Below are 22,328 nucleotides of genomic sequence, written 5' to 3'. Positions count from 1 at the left end.
TATAGCTTTTGATACCAGTATGCATGTTTGAAATCTTGTCTTTTTTTTTTTAATTTAGCAACTGCTTTCCCAAAAAGCTAATTTAGAGATCCAGAGAATTCAAGGGGTTGGAAAAGCAGACACGTCAAGTCATTTGCACTTTGTCCCTGTAAGTTACCTAATAAATTATTGTACTGGAACATGTGTGCCTGAAGGTTCTGTGGTAGGTGTATTAAGCTGGCTTGTGGCTTCTTCTAAACTATTTCATTATCCTTTCAGCCTTTACTACTTAGAGTGATGCCAGAATATAAGTGAATTAACATATGCTCAAGTAGAGTGATGTTTAATACAGAGTCCGAAAATTGTGGACGAAGACAAGGGTGAGAGAGTGATAAATTAGTTTATAGGACAAGTATGTAATAAGAGGACAAGAAAAAAAATCACACCATTTAAATTTTTGAAGAAAAACAGTCCTTGAGTTTCCAGGATGATTTTATTAAAGTCCCATGCTGTGTATAAACATACAAGTGATGAGAAAAACATTAACTTGAAACATGCACTTATCTGGCATTCTCTAAAATACCATTATACAAGTTTTTATTTACTTAGAAAAATACCCACTAAAACAATCACAGTTTTTCTTAAAAGATGTAAAAAAAATGTATTGGCCAGAACAAAGTCCAAGAGAATAAACAAGATTCTGAATTGTCAAAAAAACTGTACAAGGTTGTACATAAAACTATAGCTTACAAAAGCCTTGGGTATAGTAAGAATACTGAATTAAGATTTCCAAAGTTCTATTTACCAGTATCTATTAATAAAATCCTTACGAAATAATTGACTTAGAAAAAGTGAAATGCTCATGATTTCAGAGTGTATAGAAAATACTAAATATCACTTTCTGAAATAAAGTGTACTCAAAACAGCACAACGTGTAGTCTAGAATCAAGATTTCTGTCATTCATTTAAACTTTGCATGTATTGCCGTAATGGCTTAAGCGTAAAATTTCTCTTGCGTTGCTAATTCTTTCAAAACTAGATTTCAAATCATTTCATCATTTTTTTTCTTCTGAATTATAGGCAGTTTTAAAATCAATTTTGGAGGAATAAATCATGTCTTTTTTTTCTGCCTTATCAATTATATTACTTAACTAGAATTTAGGAGTTCGGTGCCTTATATCTTTTAGAAATTAACATACTCCATTGGCAATAAAACTAGAATAACAACTAAGAGCATTTTAGTTTTCATGTTTCTGTGACTAACTCTTGCTTTGGGGAAATGAATCTTAAAATCAAGAAGCGAGTGTGGAAATCAGGTTACTAATTGCATCATTGAGCCAGTTGGCAGTTTTAAGGCGTATACATCAGCAAATCAGAAACAGTTTGAATTCCTGTTCTTTTCCCACCTTTTTGGTGGGAAACAAGAGGTTTGCAACTACTGACACTCTGTGTTTTAGATCAGACAGTACTTAATACTTGGAAAACCCTGTTCCAAGCTCTTAGAATGACTGCAGTGTAACAAGTGGTCTGCTTACTGGATATAGTAAAGTTTCAGGTTGATAAACAGGAGATACATCTCTTATATTTCATCTAGAAAGAGAGCTAAGTCAGTATTGTTCTAGAATGAGAATAAAATGACTCACTGACTACACCAAACATCTAAGTGCATATGGCAGTGAGGCTGCAAATAGGTTTGTGAAGATACATGAAGATAACTCATCTGAAACTCTGCTAACTGATAATACTGTTCTTAAAGTGGTTTTTAACTTATGATGTATTTTAATCTAATTGAGATGTACACGTACTTGGTCCTTTTCCTGTAAAGGACATTAGACTTCCTTTTTCAAGGAAACAGTACTTTTCTTTAATAACATTGATTTTTAGGGTAAAGTGAGTTCCAGTGCACATGGCTGAAGGATAAAGTCCTTTTGCTTTCCATGCCACTCTCAGAGGTAAAGAATCTCACTGAGCAGATTCTTATTCTTTTACTCCCTTCCCAAAGTCACCTTCAGTCAGAGAAAGCCAGAGGGGAAGCACGGAGACTGAAATAACACTTTTGTTGACTTGCAGACTTCACTTAAAGGTGCCTCTTGGGCTCCTGAGTTGGCACGATTGCTACGATCAAACAAGTGAAACAGAAGTGCACTCTTGCTGTTAATAACATAGACTTGGTATGCCGTTAGTTATTCTGCGTGGTCTGCAGCCAGGAGTTAACACTGTAACTGCCACATGCAGGCCAGATAGTCATACTGCGCTCCACGCTCCACAGACTAAATACGCTATAAGGTGTAACACTGTACTTGAAGACTTTTCCACTTAAAAAAAAAAAAAAAAAAGGTTCTGCTTCTCTTAGTTCATTGCATTTTCCAATACCAGTTCCACAAAGTGGTACCTAAAAGCGAGGTACTAGAAAGTAATCCCATCGTGCCGCATTTGGTCTTAATATAAGACATCAGAACACATCTCTAACAACACAGTGAGTCCTTCAGAATCACGGCCTGATTCAGAGTTTAAAAATCAGGTGAAATCTGAACAGAAAGGTTATCTGGTTCTCAAGACCTGCTGATTCATTCCTGGCTTCTCCCTTTCTGAGTATGTTATTGTCAGAGGTGATCCCAATACTGCTAAATTTATATAACAGTGCGTGACCTCTTGTGCTTTTCGCTGGAGTCTGCAAAGTTTAAATGTTAGTGACAGAACATAGACTAGCTTCTGAACGTGCTTTTTTGTTTGTTTTGTTTTGAAAGAACAAAAACTGCTCTCAGTGAGTGCTTCAAGAAAGATTAAGAAAGAAGTAACTCCAAAATCCTGAAAGTGGTTTTCCGTATTGCCAGAAGAATTTCAGTGCTTTTTTAGTAAAACACTTGCATATAATACCTTAAATCTCATTGCATGTGTGCACCAGGAAAAATTCCAAACCTTGTGGAGATCCCCATGGAAAATACTGGGGAAACAATACAAATAGAATATAAAAAACCAAAACACCAGTAAGTTTGCATATCTGATGTCAAGATGCTGAGGTAATACTGACGGCTTAAAAAAAACCCCACCAACCTTTGCCTCTGTTATTGCTGAAAAAGATGAATACTGATTGAGCTATCTTACTATATCAAAAGTGGGAGGGAGGGTTTCATGAACATTAACTACTGGCGAGGCATAATGTTCAAAGCAAGTGAAAGAAAGTAGGTAAATGGGAAAATATAAAACTACAGTTACGGTCTCATCCTTTCATCCGCAGTGAGGGAGACAGTCCACCCCCAGCGGGTTCATTACTTTGCCTTTTCATGGTTGTCCCTTCGTGTATTTTTTTAAAGTTAATTGTTACCACCCACTCAGATTCTACTTCCAAGTGAATCTTTAAAAATAAAATTCAGACGTTCTTAATAAATAATTGCAGTTCCTCCTGAAGACGCTGGGTAAAGTGCAGAGAGAAGCACCATGGAAGCCCGGTTGCTGGCTGCGCGGCTGGCCTAGATTCGGATTTGGTAGCCCACTTCATTCAGAGTGCTGAGATCAGCCACCTTCTTCTCAGGCAGCGCAGGCCTAAGGGTGAAAGGCAGAAAGGCGGTGGGGCAGAGAAAGAGCATTTAGTTCCGGCAGGGGCCCCCACCCCACCCCACCCCACCCGCCTTAGCGCCCAGCTCCACCTTGGTGCCCGGCTCCACCTCTTGTTCTTACATCCCCCTTTACAGGTTTTCAGGAACATTTTAACAGGCTTTCAACGTAGAGTTTTTTGGTTTTGTTTTTAAATTACTGGTTGCTGAATGAGTTTGTTCAACGTTAAGCTTGAATTTGGTCACCACTGTAACTTCTGAAACCCAGTATCTGTAAACCTTGCAAGGGTCTCAAAAGTTCAACTACATTAAGATTAATATCTGAGCCAGATTCTCCTAGAAACCTTGGCTTCCTAGTGTCAGTGCCCTGGGGGGAGCCTAGCACCTCAGGTGACTCAGTTTCTTGCGGAGAGATTCTCAGTCACTATTCCAGGCTTGAAGGTATATAATCAGGATGAATCTTTTATAATTCATCTAAAAAAGCATGTCAAATGTGGAAAATCTTTTCAGGGGAAAATCAACTCTCTTCCTTAAATACATTTTTTAAAGTGTTTTTCAATCTAAAACTTCACGCAAGCAGTTATGGGAAGTCATATAAGAAAGTGCTTCAAAGCGGAAGGTGTAGTTCAAGTGGTAGAGCGCATGCCTAGCATGCATGAGGTCCTGGGTTCAATCCCCAGTACCTCCTCTAAAAATAAGTAAACCTAATCACCCCCCCAAAAAAATTTAAAAAAAAATAAAGTACTTCAAGCTGAGGGGAAAAAAACCACTCAGTAGTGCATCATCTGTCTTCACTAAAGACACTTCCTAGGTGACTCCCCACTATAATATTCTCATGACTTACTGCACAATTTTTCCATTTTTAAAATGACCCCCTTTTCACCTTTGATAAGAGATAACCAAGATTATAAACCAATATGTCTTGGGAGTTCTAATTCAGAAGTTTCACATATAGTCAATTTTACAAGAAGACCAAAGACATTTTTAGGTTACACATGAACCTTGTCTTAAGTGTTAAAAAGAAAAAAAAAAAAAAGGAGAGAGCCCAAAATGAAAATATGATTGTTTAAAAGTTTCTTGAGTTACACCTTTGAAAGATTTCGTGACAACTCCAGTGGTTTTACCCTGGCATGGATGTGGTCCAGCTCATTCAGTGTTGCTAGAACCAGAAATCAACAGTCAGCTCCCACCCAGGGTGCTGCTTAGTAAAGGACACAGGCTTTTTGGCAACAAATTCTACCTCCCCTCATATTCACATTCTGTCTCCCCCTCTACCCACTCACCCTCTTGCCCCTCCTCCCTCTCTCTTTTTTCAGAGATGTCCCATTTAGTCTTCGCTACCAAAATAACTTGGAACTTTCCTTGTCTCTATTGCATGGAGCTTATGTCTCAACTTGACTGCATGCCCTGCTGTACTGGTCAGGAATCATGCCTCTCATTCTCTGTGTCTCTTCTTATGGTCCCCGGGATACACAGATGATGCTGATAAACATGGTTGACTGTGGGTAGAAGTCCCAATTCTTTCTTGCATGGGGCAATGGTGTCCACCAGCCCATACATACCCTAGAGATTAGCTGTTCCCTGTGAACACAGCCACTGCCTACAGGCCTGGCAGAGTGGCTCCCAGGGGCCATTGCAAGGACCATTCTTGACTTGATGGCTAAAGGGAGCACATTTCTGCTTGAAGATTCAAACTTCAGCTTATACTTCTGCCCTAGTCCTCGGCCAACTTAATGTGGAGAGAACTAGGGTTCTTGTAGACAAGCCAGGTTCAGAGTTCATGTGTATCTTGTTCATTTTGCCATAAGGCCTGAAATGAAGTCTGTTTTGTTTCCTTGCCTGAGGTGGTGTCATCTTTACAAATAGCTAATATGGGACTTTCTCAAGTAGACTCCCCACAAGTTAGCATCAGCCTAAGGCGAACGTGGTTAGAAAGGTAAGTCTACTTCCCCCCTCCTCAGCGTGCCCCACTTGTAGAAAATTCAGCAGCAGAAAATTCACTGGCCGAGATTTCCAGTCAAGATGGCAGAGTAGTAGGACCACGAGATCAGCTCTCAAGACAACAAAACCACAACTGCCTGCTAAACAACCATCAGAAAAAACATTCTGGAACCTAGCAAGAAAGATCTTCCTCAACTGTAAACATAAAGAGTGAACCACAGCGGGACGGCAGGAGGGGTGTGCTCGCGGTATAATTGGGCCCCAAACCCCCGGGGTGGGCAACCCACAAGCTGAAGCAGAAGTCACAGAGGCCCTCCCACAGGAGTGAGAGTTCTGAGCCCCACGTCAGGCTCCCCAGCCTGGTTCTGGCATTGGAAGGAGGGGACCCCAGAACATGTAGTTTTGAAGGCCAGTGGGGCCTACTAGGAGCAACTGTACGCCAACAAAAAGGACAACGTAGAAGAAATGGACAATTTCTTAGAAAGGTACAACTTGCCAAGACTGAATCCAGAAGAAATAGAAAATATGAATAGATCAGTGACCAGTACTGAAATCAAATCAGTAACTTAAAAACTCTCAAACAGAAGTTTGAGACAAACAGAAGTCCAAGACCAGATGGCTTCACACAGGCGAATTCTGCCAAGCATTTAGAGAAGAGGTAACACCTATCTTGAAATAATTCCAAAAAGTTGCGGAGGAAGGAACACTATCGAACTCATTCTAGGAGGCCACAAGCACCCTGATACCAAAACCAGACAAAGATATCACAAGAAAAGAAAATTACAGGCCAATATCACTTATGAATGTAGATGCAAAAATCCTCAACAAAGTATTAGCAAACCAACTCCAAAAACATATATACCAGGATCAAGCGGGATTTATCTGAGGGATGTAAGAAATTTTCAATATCCACAAATCAATCAGTGTGATGCACCACAATGACAAACTGAAGAATAAAAAACCATATGATCATCTCAATAGGTGCAGAAAAAGCTTTTGATAAAAATTCAACATCTATTTATGATAAAAACTCTCCAGAAAGTGGGCATAGAGGAAACATCCCTCAACAAAATAAAGGCCATGTATGACAAACCTAGAGCTAACATCATACTTAATGAGGAAAAGATGAGAGCATTTCTTCTAAGATCAGGAACAAGAAAAGGATACCCACTCTCACCACTTTTATTCACCATGTTTGGAAGTCCTAGCCATCATGATCAGAGAAGAAAAATAAAAGGAATCCAAATTGAAAGGAAGAAGGACAACTGTCACCGTCACTGTTTGCAGATGACATGACACCATACATAGAAAAGCCTAAAGGCACCACCACAAAACTACTGGAGCTCATCAATGAATTTGGTAAAGTCACAGGATACAAAATTAGTCTACAGAAATCCGCTGCATTTCTATACTAACAATGAAATAGCAGAAAAAGCCACTTGGGGAACTGTCCTGCTTGCACAGCTGACTGTGTTCTGCAACCACGGACAGCTTGGGAGCTTCCGAAGGAAAAGGACGAGGTTGTCTCCTTCTCTGCATCCTCACCCCGCCCACCTTCCTGGTGGGACCCAGACCTAAGGGGAGGGGAAAAAAAGGCTAATACTGGTGGAAAACGAGTTAAAATGAGATTCCCAGTGTACTACCTTTAAGGTGAAACCCTGTTCTTTCACAGCAACACTGGCTGCAACTTCCTGGCCTGGCGAAGGGCAGCAGTGGGTTATCACAGCATGCTACCTGCCCGCGGGCCCAGCCAGGAATACTGTTCTGCCCCTGCCAGCGCATCTCGGGGCCAGAGCTGGGTGAGCTGTTGTGTGTGGAGAGGCCTCTTCCAAGTGCTCCCCCAGCTATAATTAGAATATTGCAAGGGGAGTTATTTTTAAGAAACACAAGGACCAGGATGATGATTCAGCCGGGTCTGCACTTGCCCAGAATGTCACATCAGATCCAGGGCTATTATTTTAAACTAAACAATACATTTCTCCAAACTCCTCCCAGTCCAAACAAGGAAAAGAAACCAAAGGATTCTCCTGAAAGGCTCTCAGCCGCCTTCTATTTTAGGAGAGGCAGGGGAGGGACTTCAGGTTTCCCCTGAAGCACTTGGTGGAAAGAAAGAGGGAGCCCCTCTTGCTGCGCACAAACGGATAACCCCAGCCTCATCTGTTGCCCCGTCAACGTGTCCAGGGTGAACTCAGGTGACTGCCTGACGGCCTGGTCCCAAGTCCATGCTTAGCCCCACCCTCAGGCCTGCAGCCCTGGCGGCAGCGGCAGCAGAGCCGTTCAGAGGGGGAGGTAGGTGGGGGGACGAGGATGGCTCCAGAGAGAAGGTATTCTCTGCTAGGATTCGCCACTGCTACCTACACCTTGACGGTTCGGCAAGAGTGAACCATCTCCCACGTGGGCCAGGCGGCACAAAGAGTCTTTCATTCACCCCAAGGCAGCCTCAGGGCCGAGGAAGAGCTCAGTGGGATTGGACGCTGGCATCAGTGAAGCCACAAGAAGCCTCAGAGCCAGAAAATGATGGCAGCATGTTGGGGACTGAAGTGGGGCCGAGCATCAAGTTGATGTGTGAGGCTAGGGTTCAGAGAAAAAGCAGGAAGCGGCAGAAAAGCCTGTAGGTTTCCCCCAAACCAGCCAGTCCCTTTTCTGTCCCTCGGACGCAGGGCTGTGTCAGGACACCTCCTCTCCTCACTTCTCAGCACCCCCACCCCCGAAGCTGCCGTTGGGCAGGCCCGGCCGGAGGGCCCGAGCAGTAGCCGGAGAGCCGACCTCCCGAACCCTGCTCGCTCCTTACTCACTCACACCTGGGCCAAGTACCTTGTAAGTCTTGGGGTTACCAGGACAGTGGCAGCCCAGTGGAGCCAAAATCCATTCCCCTTCTTCCAATGGAAATTCACCTCCTGTTTCTCCCCGACGAGTGTGAGATACTTCAGGGACACAGCCCACCTACGTCCAGCTCAGGGCTGCCTGGTGGGGACGCACAGGCCATCAGTCAGGCAACTCATGCTTCTTGCTCCTGTCTCCCCTGAGGTCACGACCCCTCCAGGTCGGGGTGCACAAGCCCGTGTGTTCACATGCACTCACCCTCACACACCACACACTCACAAGGACCAGTTTAGCTGTATTCTCTGCGGTCTCCGGAGTCTAGAAAGGCATATACCACAAAGGTGCAATGTTAACCTCTCATTCCTCAGTATTAAGAGTGTGGAACAGATTAGACTGGGGGTAGTGTGGGCCCAGCATTCACAAGACCCCAGACCCTCCCCTCTTGCCTAGGCAGGCATCAGATCAGGCCAGGCCCAGACTGAGGACTTGTGGCCTCTGTGGGTAGGCCTCAGGGAGGAACGCTGGGATGGGGGGTGGGTCCTCCCCACCTGTCACCCTTGTTCAAAGCCAGCCCTGCTCCTCACTCACATTCCTTACTTCCCAGGACCGCAGGCACCTCTGCTGGCAGCTGACAGGGCAGACAGCTGAAGCTGCTCTGGGAACAAACAGGCCTCAGCCAAGAGAGATTCTCCAGCCCTTGGCCCTTTCTTTCAAGCCCTCCCCAGGCAGGAGGCTCTGGTCAGAGACTAAGAGCCAGAGGCCACTGAGATTCCAGGGCCCAGCTTCTGGGCTGTGATCTCACCTCTCCTTTCCACGGCAGAGAACCCTTCCAGGAACCCCTCCAATCCCGTCTGACTGTCCACCATAGTCAGCTCTGGAGGCTCTTGGCTCACTCAGCCTGAGGCGGCCTTTCCTGCTAAGGCCCACCACTCCTTCTCAGTTTCTGTGAGCATCCCTGGGGACCCTGGGCCATGTGAGATCCTCTGGCCTGAGATGCACACGAGCTTCCCTGGGCTCCTGGAAAGAAACTTCACATCATCTTGGAAGTTTTACTTCTCCTTCCGTAACCTTTCCACTTTCACCTCCCTTTTTGTTCCCCCGCTACCTTCCATGTGAGGGAAATTTTCTCCTTTCCACCCTTGGGAATATTTTCTCATTTGGGATCTAACGAGAATCTTGGGCCCCATTCAAAAGCCCTTCAATGTGATTAGACCACAGAACCCAACTGCTTCTCAATGACTTCATCATGACTTGATTTAGAAATGACATGAGGGCCTCACTCAACCAGCTGCCTGGAGGCATCTTCACGAGCCTCGTGACAGAATGGAGCTGGAATTCCCTTGTCCGGCTGTGGGCCAGCTGTGAAAGGAGACCTCTCGCTGCGCTGAGTAACCTCTGAGACCCTGAGGGTCTCCAGCAGGGGGAGCAAAGCCCGCTGGAGCCAAGACCTGCCATCGAGCTCGATGACGAAGGGAAACTGAAGAGAAGGAAAAAGGGAGGAAAAGAATGGAGAACAGCAAAGAAGAGTGAAGAAGAGGCAGAGGGGGAAAAGGAGCCAGATGGGGAGAGAAGACACACATGTTCTTGAAGGTCCTGAGGGACTCTTGCCCCAGTTTAGAAGAATGTTCCTTGTAGTCACTTCAACTGGCAGGAGCCACTTTCAGAGATGGACATGACCCCAGGGAGCATTCGTGGTTCTCAGTGGGGATACTGTTGGCATTTTAGGTGGAAGAGTTATTTATGGGGGAGGATGGTCCTAAGCTTTTGGGGGCATTCACCATCTTGGCCCCCTGGTCCTAATGGGGAGCATTATTATCACTGTGATGAGCAAAAACCTCTCCTCCCACTGTATTTATACCCATCTCCACCAGGGGGCACCCTGGCCCCTACTGAGAAGCTCTGTGAACATCCCTCAGTGAAGAGAGCTACAAGGGGACAGAGCCCAGAGTTGTAAAGGAGTTGGTTTAAGTTCACAGGCTTTTAAACATAGATCTCAACCACCATCTCCTTGATTCTTTAAGAACCACAGGAGGTGGGCGGGTATAGCTCAGTGGTAGAGCGCGTGCTTAGCATGCACAAGGTCCTGGGTTCAATCCCCAGTACCTCCAGTAAAAATAAATAAATAGAAACCTAATTACCTCCTCCCCAACCCTCACCCCCCAAAATAAAAAGAACCACAGGAAACAACCTGACTGTTCTGTGTGGAAGGTGCTTTAAACATTCGTACTGAGTTGAGCTGAGTACGAGAAAGAACGCATGAGTGGAGGAGGCAGGGGGTCCCTGTTTCTCTCTTGAAACTTTGTCTCAGCCAACACTAATGCAGTCACTGCTACTTGCCCTCCCACTCAGCTGACTCTCTTGTCAACCCAATGACACTGATCCTCCTTTCTAGAAGGATTATTCAGACAAGTGCAAAAATGGAGAGGAATGCAGGGCTGGAAGTGGCTCCAGCTGTAGGGAGGAGGTGGCCAGGGATATAAAGCCACTAAAATTATCCATGCACAGAGAGGGGCTGGGACCCCACCGCTGATGGGCCTCTTGCCTGTTATGGTCATTTTCCACACTGTGGGCCACTCCCCAGCTCCACTGTGGCACCCAGCACATTTAGAAATGACTTGATGGTCTGAGGCAACGCTGAGATAATAACACAGTGACAGTCACCAAACCCTTCCTAGTCTTGACCATGCTACTGTAGGAAACCCAGAGTTTGATGGAGTTATTGGGTCATAACCAGATTTGTCACTTTCTTGCCAGAAGCAAGGTTATCTGGAGAAAAGCCTGCTTGGTGAAGGCCAAGGGTAGAAGCTGAGAAGCTGCTTCTCTCCAGACACACCTCTAGGAGCCAGGCTGTCCTGGGTCCCAGTCTGTTGCAATGGCGGAAGCTGGGATCTGGAGAGGGAGGGAGGGGCTTGGTGCTCAATCCTTCCTGCGGTCCCCACCTCTCGTAGCCTTCATTTTACTCTCATCTCCTGCATCTCTCTTCCCTCTCCTCCGACACGGTGACCCTGTCACCCCTCACCCACCCCTGAGACCCGGAAGGCAGGGTTTAGGAAGAGCTGGGGCGAGACTTTTTCCTTCCTGTTACACCTCCATCCACTGGGAAACTTCAGTCAAGACATTTGCCCTCTAGGTTCCCCTCCTGACCTCCAGACACTGGGAGAGGAGACAGGAAGCAGCAAGGGCCTCCACCGCCAAGAACAACCATGCTCGTACTGACGCGCACACATCAAATTGTCCATAGGAGCCCATCAGTCACCTGGGCTCCCTTGATGGTCAAACTTCCAAGGCCACATGGCCCTAGCTGTGGGGAAAAAAAATCCCCAAATTCGGACCCTTGGGAGGAGTTTATGAGGGAAGACTCCTGAGAACCAGTGCTCTGCCCAGAAGAAAGCACTACAGGGAAGGGCCCTGAGTCTAAGGGGTTCAGGGGCTGGTTGCAGCCACTCACCATTTTGTAAAAGTTTACACTTTCGCTGAACCATGAGCCATCACTGCTGTGCTCCAGGGGCCTGGGACCCGCTTCAGGGCATGAAGGAAGGTGATGGAACTGAGTCCCATCTCTCTGCGGGTCTTCCTTGCTGCCCGCTCCGGTGACCACTGCCCTCTCCCTAGTCTTTCTCCCCATTCCCAGGCCCACTCCCACCCCTCAGGAGGGCAGGAGGGGAGAAGGCGAGAGCGGACGCTACGCTATAAGGGGCTTTGCACTCACGTCCATGGCAGTCTAACAGCTGTCTTCTGCAGGCGCCGGCGGGGTCGCTTGCCCTGGCTGTGTGACAAAGTTGCTGGAGATTAGCACACAGGCATAGCCTGGGGGGTGACTGAGAACAGGATTTCTCTATCTGGTCCCCAGTAGAAGGATCAATTGGGTTCTTTCCAGAATGATTTCAGTGGGGCCCAACCATAGGGCCAGGCCAGGGTCGCATCCTGACTTCACTCCAGCAACCTCATTATCCAGAGGCCCAGGCAGGATGAGGCAGGGCTGAGCCCCTGACCCCCACTCCATGGCCTCATCTGCCCCTCTCAGCAGGCCTAGTACCTCCATCCTGACGTTCTGTGACTTTCTAAGGTCAACCCGCACATCAGTCCCCCTGAGGGATCAAATGGTGGGTCTCTCAGTGTGGTCCCTGGACCAGGGGCAGTAGCATCACCTGGGAACTGATCACAAATGCATGTTCTCAGGCCCCACCCAGATCTGCTGAATCAGAAACACTGGCAGGGAGGGGGCGGTAATCTGTTCTAACAAGCCCTCCAGGTGGTTTTATGTTTGCTCGAGCTTGGGAACAGGGTTACAAGATCCTCCTGTCCATCCTCAGCAGGGCCCTCATGCTGTGTGCAGTGCTTTCCTCACCCTGTACTGAGCACCCACTTTGCACACCCACTAGAGGACTCGGCCTCCTTCACCAGCAGGATTAAAGCCAACTGCTGTGCTGTCCGCCAGCTTCTACCTCCTCATCCACCTTCCACTCTCCCTCGTTGCCCACCTCCTTCACACCTGCCCTCTTCCTTCGTCCTCTGTGGACACAGGCATGCACTCTCACACTCCAGGTCTGCTCTGAATATTCCCTCGCCATCTCCTGCTCTGGGTCCTTCCTCCGGCACACTCAGGACTTTAACATCACTTCTTCTCTCTTCTCTTTCCTCGCAAACCTATCCAGCTGTTGCTTCAAAAGTCCCTTCTGAGTGAATGGCTCTAAGTGCATGATTACCCAACATCCTCAAATTCCAGGTCTACCTTTCCAGTAGCCTCTAAGACAGCCCCCTGGATGCTGAAGAAGCAGCTCAAATCTCACAGTTTAAACAAACTCACTTTCCTCCTCCACTCTTCTCAAACCACCACCAACACCACTGTCACCAGTAGCTTGTCACCCCGACTTTTGTCTCCATGACCAGTTTTTGAGATCTTATTGGCTTTACCATCCCTGGGCAATCACGGTCACTTTTTCTGGTTTAAAAATTTTATATGCCTTGGACTGCAGAGTTCCTGAGGATCCAAGTAAAAGGGATCCAACAGGAAGTGAATTAAAAACGAACAGCTGCCATACTGTGGATGAATCTGTTGGGTGGAATGCCGAGGGTCTCCTGTGCCCTGGACTCCAGACTCTCAAGGAAAGAGCAAGACTCTGTGGTCTGCTCAATGTCTGCTGAAGAGGGGGAGCCCCCAAGGGAGGACTCAGGCCGCCATGGGCAGAAAGGAGCATCAGTCAGACTGAAGGGCCCCCTCCCCTGCACAGAAGCAACTGGACTCCTGTTTCCTGGTCCCTCACTCTATGCCAAACCACTGTCTGGAAAGGGTTTACATGTTCACAGTCTCTGAGACAATTGCTACTTTGTTAAGTGACAGCAAGGAATGAACGTTTGAACCAGAGAGGAGAAACAGGGTTAGGGGGCCAGGGTCAAGGGTGTTGGTCTGTACTGGGTCAAAGGCCATGTATAAAAGGCTAGAAGTTATCCTGCTCCCTAAAAGGACAAACCTGTGCAGAAGCCTTCCTGACCTTCAGCGACAGGGGTGCCGACCCTCCCATTTCATCATTCCTCCCCTTTCAAGCCCTGGACTCTAGTCATTTCGTCGAAGGCCTTCCTGGCTGGAGATGCAGAACCCTGGGATTGGCAGTAGGAGACGGAACAGAGGGGAAGAGGAAACCTTCCTCAGAACTGACAACACCTCATCCTGCCCTGTTCTTCCAAAAACAGAACTAACACTCCCCTCCCCCACCACCTTCCCAGAGTCAGGGATCTGGGTTCCAGCCCGGGTTCCATCACTGACCAGCTACACAACACAACACAAGCTAACAAATCTTTTTCGAGCCCTGGTTTCTTCATCGGAAAATGAAAACTGTAAACTCTCCCTTCTCCCTTGACAGGACTGATGTGACAATAACAATATGCTTGTAAACAGCAATTCACCATTAACAGCTGCCTCTCATTATATCTCCTAATTGGAGCCTCCCGGCGCCCTGCGAGATCAGCAAGAAAAGCACTTTTGTCCTCTTTGATGGATATGGAAGCTGAGGCTCCCAAAGGGTTTGTCCAGGCTGCAAGGCTAGCGGGCAGCAGAGCGGGGGCCCAAGCTAGTGCCCTGTGCTCTGTGCCACACTGTCCCCTGCACGGCGAGACCCATGTGACAGACACGGCGTGCTGCTATTAATCACAGCGGCGTTCTTTCCCAGTGTAACTGTGGCCCAAATCCTCGCCCGTGGGTCATCACCGGTTGCTTGGGGGCACCCTCACCAACTCCAACCCATCACTTCTCAAGTGGATCATTTTGACCTAAGAAGGAGGTGTGGAATCACTAGCCCCGGGGCTAAAACAAGGGAAGGTCCAGTCAGCCAAGGAAGAGGGTGGATGGTGGAGGGAGAGCACGCTTTCTGCTGGGCACAGGTGCAGGGTTTTAGACAAGTGCTTCTAACCATCCCATTTGGGGGAAGAGAGAACTGAAGCCGGGAAAGGCTGCATGACACACCCAAAGCCCCAGGGCTCCTAAACTGCTGAGCTGGCTCCAGACCCAGCTTCCCAAGCTCTAAGGCCAGTGCTCCTTCCCTACTGCCAGGATTCGGGCTATTCTCCAGCTCACGTTGCCTGGGGCTTATCCACCAGGGTCTACATCTGCCAGTCTGGAAAGTAAGAGCACTGGGGTGATGTGCACGGTGGAGCCTTGTCCCTAAGAGATGTCCCCCGAATGAGGGGCAGACCTCTTGGAGACCTCCATTTGGGTCAAATGCCAAGCCCAGAACACAGCTTTGTCCCCGTGAGCCAGGACAGCCCCACAGACGCGTGTTGGGCCTTGAGTTGGGGGAGGGGAAATACTACTCACGACTTGTCTCGCCTGCCGAGCCGTCTTGGGGGGCTTGCCTGTCTCCTTCGGGGGGACAGGGATTTTCCCCGGCTTCTCACTTGGGTTGGAGAGTGGGCACTTGCAGGTTTCAGGATCTGGAGGAGACATGAGGAGTTACCACACTGGTTCCTAACGGACTCACCCTCATTCCTTCCTGGAGCCCAGCATCCCAGCCCCGGTCCATCCCTGGCCCGTGGTTTAGAAGGCCCTGAGCTGGAGGGCTGCCAGGAGGAGGTCTGAGACACATGTGCCTCTCTCATTCCGCACCGGTGGGAAGCAGAGGTGCCACTTCCCAGAGGATAACTTGATCACACTGTGCCCCCCCCACCACCGGCAGAGGGCAGAGCAGAGCCCGACGCCCCAGCCTCCAGGGCCTGTCTGCTCGCTCAGTAAGTTCCCCTCTCATGAAGGCAGAGTCCCATCCTCATTGCCCCAGAAACCAGCCTGTGCTTCCTCTCACCCTCCCACCCCCAACACACGCACGGAGTGGGTTCAGTTTCTCAAGAGTCTTCATTCCAGGTCCTGCCGAGTGAAGATGACAAATCCCAGAGTGCTAAACACAACCAAGCCTGAATTCAGCATAATCCCTTTCACCTGTGACCCTTGGCATACACACCGGCTTTCTCAGTGACTCCGCGAGCCCTGGAGGGGCCGGGACAAGCAGACCTCCTGCCACCTTGGAAGTGACATGGCAGAGCAAAGAAGGGCTTATGAGTGCAGTTCCTAGAAAGCCAGCAGAGCGCATGCTCCTTTGTGTGCCATTGTGACACCAGGTCAGAATTTTATGCCAAAGGGCTTTGCAGCTTATCAAGCAGAGCAGAGATAAAACATGACTCTGAAACAGGCTACACAGCAGGGTGACCCACTCATCCTGGTTTGCCCGGGACTTTCCTGGCTTTAAGTACTGAAAATCTCATGTCCTGGGGAACCCCTTGGGTTCAGGGAACCTGAGATGATTGGCCACTCTTATTATAAAGCCAACACAGAAAAAAACAAAGCCAGAGCTTTAGTATAAAATAACTCACATTTTAGACTGACTCATAGAATGAACTGCAGGCCAAGACACCGCTTTAGCTATAACATCTAAATTGGCTTTAGCTCTGACTTTTAAAGTAGCATATGCAAAGAAAGACTTAAACTGTCTATGTCAAACAGCAAACGGCTTATTCTTTTTGTTTTAATAGGGTGGCTGGTAAGCAAGATAACCTCAAAAAGCTATTGAGCATTCCAGAAACATGGGGCATGGGGCACGGGATGGGGGAGGAGGATGGGGTGGGTGGAGAGGGAGAGAGAAGGGGAGAGGGGGAAAGAACTGCCTTGAAACACTCATCTGCCCTCTTAGCACCCACCTTCATTCTCATGTCCCTGGCGTATTTCTCCAGCTCCTTCCTTATGTCAGCCCTCAACATTTTTGAGACATTGAGGACCAGCTGTTTCCACTCGATGGGCTGGAAGCTATGAGGCTCATGGGGGACATACAGCCCAATCTTGACCTTCTTGACTGTGTGCAGGTACTTCTTGTAGGAGTCTTCAAAGTCAAAGATGAGGTCACTCAGAGTCCGAAAAGTCAGCGGCTTGTCCATCAGCTCAGCCCTTCGGCTCATGCCCAGCGAGCCATAGCGGCCATTGCAGTAAATCCCTAGCACGACGTGGTGAAAGTAGTTTCCTGAGAAGTAGGTTTTAAAGCTGATGGGGAACCGCTCGATGGAAGGCTGTCCATTGGTTAAGTATCTTAGACAATCTGAGTCAAGGAAGACAAAGGAGGCCTTGAAGATTCACAGAATTTGGACACCCAGAAAGGGAAAGTGACCCCTACGGTCAGTGGGTCCATCCCTCTGCCTCTGAGCAGGCCACACCTACCCTTTCCAGACTTGTCCGCTTGTAAAGGACTCATTCGGTATCTTTGAGTACCTACTACAAGGTGCATACCAAACCAAATTAATAGGGGACACCCAGGGAAGACTTGCCATCTTCTTTAGTAATTAAATAAATGCAAACAAAACCATCACGAGGTACTTTATTTCCTCCCTCAGTGCTCTAGAAGGTATGACAAGTTAGAAGAGGTTTTTTAATGCCATCTGAGTGACATTCTCAGTTATTAATTCTGACTGGAGAATGTGGGACACACCAGGAATTAAAGGCCTCTGCAATGGTCCAGGGGAGAAATGACAAGCAGAATTAAGGCAGTGGAGATGCAGAAGATAGATCAGCTGAGTATCTGGATGGGAAGGGACAGAAAGGTGTCAGAATAAATCATATCTGCACCTTGCCTGCTCCTCTCACTGGCCCCCGCACACTCATGCCAGCATCCCTGGGGACCAGAGAGCTGCCAGCAGCATCCAGATCTCAGGCTCCCCTCAGTTCCCATCCCATTTGACGTCACAGCTCAGCTCTCTCCATGTACCGGCCCATTTAGACTGAGCCGCCCAGCCTCTTATCGCTACCTCAGTTTGGGCCCAGCAACCCCACAGGGAGGGTGTAGTTTCAACTAACTGCCCCACTGACTCTGCACGCTGGAACAATGGACAAGAGGTACCACATTCTCAAGTCCATCTCGAAGTCCCTGGACAGCCCTGGTGTGGTTGTGGTGACCAAGGACTCAACCCTTCTAGAGAGGAATATTGGAAACTCAAAATAAACTCTGTTGAAAACCTTAGGTGTCTCCAGACCTTTTCTAACATAAATATCAATCCAGTTTCTTAAGGTGGCTTGCGCATGGGACGCGCTCCGTGAAGGGGTACAATTCACTCTCTGAGCACTGTCTGACCATTTCTTGCCTCTGTGCCAATTTACTGTCCACATGGTGGCCAGAATGATCTACTGAAGTCAAAATTTGGAACACACCACTCTTCTGCTTAAGTTTTCAGCATCTCTCCCCTTCTCCAGGCCTTGGTTCAAATCCCTCAGCAAAGTCCTACCACGACTCGGCCCCTGCTCATCACCCCTTGTACCGCCTCGTGACCCAACGCCCTGGGCCCTCATGCTGACCTACAGTCGACTTGCGACAATTTTGAAGGATACACCCTGAGACCATAAAGGATCCATAGATCTGTGCCTACTGCCCTCAGCACAGGCATTCCCCTAGAACATGAAGTCAAATACAATTGAAGACTTCAAATGACCTTTATATTACAAAGCTATGAGACCAAAGTGAGCTAGGAAACTTTCAAAAACATGCTACTAAACCCACTGCATAATACCAACATCCCTATTGTAGAATGACTTCCTCCATGATCACGGGCCATGTGATCCCCAGCCGGCCCCAGCCTGGCTACCCGGATGCCTGCTAGCCTGCGGCGGCCGTGAAGGGTGAGGGTCCCTCCTCCGCCAAAAGCTTTTGGATGGCCTGCCTGCTGGTTTACTGCAACAAATCAGATGGGTTACTGGCTGTTGAAGAAGAATGCAAACGTCTGAAAAGGAAATACACATACATGGCTGAAAACCCAAAAGGCACCAAGAGTTACACAGTTACTAGTACAACACTTGTTCATTGCTTCTGTCCTCAGTGGAGATGGAATATCCTCTTTGAGATGATGGCTCGGTTCCCTCCCCCCACAGACATACGATATGATATACCCTCCCTGCAAACCTGAAGGCCTCCAAATTCCCATCCACCCCTCCTTTCCAACCACTCATTCCTGCCTGGCACATCTCTTCGGATTGATCATCCCAAAGTCCACTTTGGTCACTGAGATGATGAAATCCCAACATAAAGCCAAGTCTTCCACCAGATTCAGGGGATAAATCCAGGCTCGTCCCTTTGCCAACAGAAATCTCCCCATTTTTGGTGATAGTCTAACCCAACTCTTGTGCCCATCACCTTGACCCCCGCAATCTTCATTCATGGCACAAGTGAACCCCAAGCCTGGGATGGCCTTCCCTCCCCTCCAAATCCTTCCCTGGTTAACCCCATCCTTTGCATTTACTCATAAAGCAATTACTATTGAGCACTATCCTCGGTTCTTGGGGTACATTGATGACCAACACAGAGAAAGACCCTTGCCTGTGTGGGGTTTATGTCTTAGCAGAGTGAGACAGATAATGAAAAATACATTTATTAAATTTTTAAAAGTTCAAAGAAAAATTTTAAAATGACTGTACTCAGTGTGAGGCTAAATCCGGGTACCCTTAAAAGAAGCCTGTCCTCTGCCATTGATTTAATCACAAATGTCTCCTCTCTATAAAAATGATTCCCTGCTTTCTTTTCACTTTACCATGTGAGATGAACTGGCAGGAAGGGAGTGAAATCACATCCTTCTGTGTCCGTCCTCTTACATAAATGCTCACTTGCTTTCTGGGGCAAGTTCTCTAGGGCTGGAATCAGGGCATTCCTCAGCTGTTTAAGTCTGTGTAACAAACTTACTGAGTATCTCCTGTGCCAGACAGACTGCAAGGTGGGACTGTGGAGCCCAAGCTGCAGAACGCAGCCCTTCTCTGCAGGTCTGGTGGGGAGACAGACTCAGAATGGCCAGAATCCAATCACTATGGCAGTTCCTCAAGCAAACTGAACAGAGAATTTCCACGTGATCCAGCAATTCCACTTCTGGGTATAGACCCAAGAGAATCAAAAGCAGGGACTCAAACAGATACTTGCACATCATTGTTTATAGCACCATTATTCACAACAGCCAAAAGGTAGAAAACAACCCAAGGGTCCATCACCAGATGCATGGAGAAACAATATGTGGTCTATCCACACAGTGGAATATTACTCAGCCTTTAAAAAGGAAGGACATTCTGATATCTGCTACAATAAGAATGCACCTTGAGGAAGTTATGCTAAGTGCAATAAGCCAGTCACAAATGGACAAATACTGCCTGATTCAACTTAATGTGGTACCTGGAGTAGTCAAATTTATTGAGACAGAAGGTAGAATGGTTGCCAGGGGCTGGGGACGCTGTGTTTAATGGGCTTGGCGTTTCAGTTGAGGAAGAAGAGGTTGTGGAGATAGATGGTGGTGATAGTTACACAACAGTGTCAGTGTCCTCAATGCCACTGAATTGTACACTTAAAAATAGTTAACATGGTAAATTTACGTTATGAATATTTCACTATCATTCTTAAAAACCCCACATTTGCAATATTTGTGTCAAGTCATCATGCTGTACATCTTAAACTTACACCGTGCGATATGTCAAGTTTATCTCAATAAATCTGAAAAAACAAACACAAACACATACCCCAATGTGATGTGTGCTGTTAAGAGAGGCAAACCCAGCCACCTCAGGGAGAGCAGAGGCGAGGCCTCGGTGTGTCCCCACCAGAATTGTCTTAAAGGACAAGTAAAGTCAGCCAAGTGGAGAAGAGGGCATGGAGGGGACTGGAGAGACCCCTGGTCCATCCTGTCACAAGTCACCAACTGCTAGGATTTGTGCCATCATTATATAACAATCAGTGAAGCCTCGGGACCTGGAGCATCTGTGCACAGAGAGAGGGAGGGGAGAAGGCGGTGTGGACTGGGAAGCAGTCCGAGCTTTTGCTGGGAAAAGGGAGCAGCACTGCTCCAAGCTCACAGAAGGTCTTCCCAGCATCCCGCCTGCTGCAGACACACCTAACCTGCCTCTAATAACAAACCTGTTATTGAATAAACCACAGCACTCTAGCACCATGATTAAGCCCCACGAGGGTCAGCAAGGCCCCCAGAGAGCTGTCATGATTCGGAAAATAATTTGGAACCAAAGGTCTGTCTCTCCAGGACGCGTGTCAAAGTATGCACATGCACAAAGCAAGAGCAAAAGAGTGACCCTTCCCCGAATGATTCGTGAACTCTGGGCTGATGTCAAACAAGAGAAAGCAAGAAGGATAAGCCGAAGGACCCAGGCTTCCAGGAAGCAGCCGAGCCGGCCTGTCTTGGGGTTGACAAGGCACCACGTGTCCCCCAGGACCTGCAGAAGGGCCCGGGGAGCAGGGGAGACAGATGACCCAAGTCTGCCCTTCAGTGTGCCGGGGCAGCAAGCAGCCACAGGGATGCTGACGCAAAGACAAAGGTGCTGTCACTTTTAGAATTCAGCTCTGTGTCCCTTGTCTGTGTGAAAGAGTCAAATTTCCCTGAGGTTGGCAGTGTGAGCTGAATTTCTCCACCCTCTGTGAACTTCCCTGAAATGTCACACCGGTAAGAACAAGGAACTCAGAGCACACTATCCTCTGATTTGCACAGGCCCAGAGGCTGGCCATGGGTCCATGCTCCACAACCCCAAAGGTTTTAGGTAATTCCAGTAACTCAGGGTGTTTAGGCTTGGATGGGTAACGTTGCAGGGAGACTGCTGTGGAAAGCAAGACGACCTCTGCCCGGGTGCACTGCAACCTCAGTCAGCGACGAGGTTGACAGCAGCTGGAGCCCACGGTGAAGGGCTGCACTTTGTTCTCGGTCACTGATCCCCAGCAAGTCCCCAACAATTGTTCAGCACATTAAACTTGCAGGAGGCTCTGCCCAACAGCTGTGCTGACTCCTGCCACCAAAGGGTGGGGCCCGAGCCATCTGCCACCCCCCACCCCCGACCCATCCTGCCCTCCCGCTGGGCTCCTGGGCCGGTCTCACCCCCTTGAGGGGAGCATGGCGGGCGATGTGCCTACAGGAGGGCTGGGGAAAGGCCTCCGCAAGGCTCAAGTCTCCACTGTCCAGACATCAGCCTGGGCACCTGCGGGCAGTCCTGTTTCCGATCTTTCCGGCCAGTGCTCTGCAGACTAGAGGGGCAGACGTGCCCCTTCCCACAAAAACGTCCAGGAGGCTGAGAAAACAAACCAGACGTAGCCTACCGGCCCCAGTCTGACTCTGAGCCACCAGCCCTGCCACTGACTCCTGAATCTTCTCTCTCTCCTGGTTTTCCTTCCATCTCTCTTAACTCCCCTCCCTAGTCTCTGTCCTGGGCTCTTTGTGTCCAACTCAAATGGAAAACAGTGGGATTTCATCCTTGATCTTCTTCTCATCTCACTTCTTGAACAGCAGCCACCCCCTGCCCCCAAACACTCCCAGCTCCCAGGTCTGTATTTCCAGTGCTAGCCCCTTCCTGAGCTCCACACTCCAAATGCCCGACATGACCCCTCCGCCACCAGGTACCTCAAATTCAACATATCCAAATCTCAACTCACCTCCCCACAAGTCCAAACCTCCCCTTGAGCCCCTTCCCTTCGACTGTGGCATTATTATCCAATCATGCAATTTTCCAAACCAGAAATGTGGAGTCATGGCCTCCCGCTC

The 22,328-nt window shown here is 48.3% G+C and overlaps 1 protein-coding gene across 13 annotated transcripts in view; it reads right to left on the bottom strand.

The window, feature by feature from the left end:
• Nucleotides 1–453: 453 nt before the first annotated feature.
• Nucleotides 454–22,328, bottom strand: part of VASH2 (vasohibin 2) — a 36,534-nt gene continuing 14,659 nt past the window's right edge. For 6 of the 13 annotated variants that reach the window (XM_072948518.1, XM_072948523.1, XM_072948516.1 and 3 more), the window contains 4 exons: nt 16,479–16,860; nt 15,109–15,224; nt 12,007–12,063; nt 454–3,522 (listed from right to left, as the gene is read on the bottom strand). In XM_072948518.1, coding sequence (XP_072804619.1) covers nt 3,450–3,522; nt 12,007–12,063; nt 15,109–15,224; nt 16,479–16,860 — 628 coding nt within the window. In that variant the 3' untranslated portion in view covers nt 454–3,449. Of the gene's footprint in view, nt 3,523–4,621; nt 4,693–8,288; nt 8,439–8,555; nt 8,616–11,745; nt 11,817–12,006; nt 12,064–15,108; nt 15,225–16,478; nt 16,861–22,328 lie in introns of all 13 variants that reach the window. The other 7 variants (XM_072948520.1, XM_072948524.1, XM_006198762.4 and 4 more) reach the window with 5 other exon arrangements.

The sequence above is a fragment of the Vicugna pacos genome, chromosome 23 (assembly GCF_048564905.1).
Source record: "Vicugna pacos chromosome 23, VicPac4, whole genome shotgun sequence".
Lineage (NCBI taxonomy): Eukaryota > Metazoa > Chordata > Mammalia > Artiodactyla > Camelidae > Vicugna > Vicugna pacos.
This window is presented reverse-complemented; position numbering and strand designations above follow the sequence as displayed.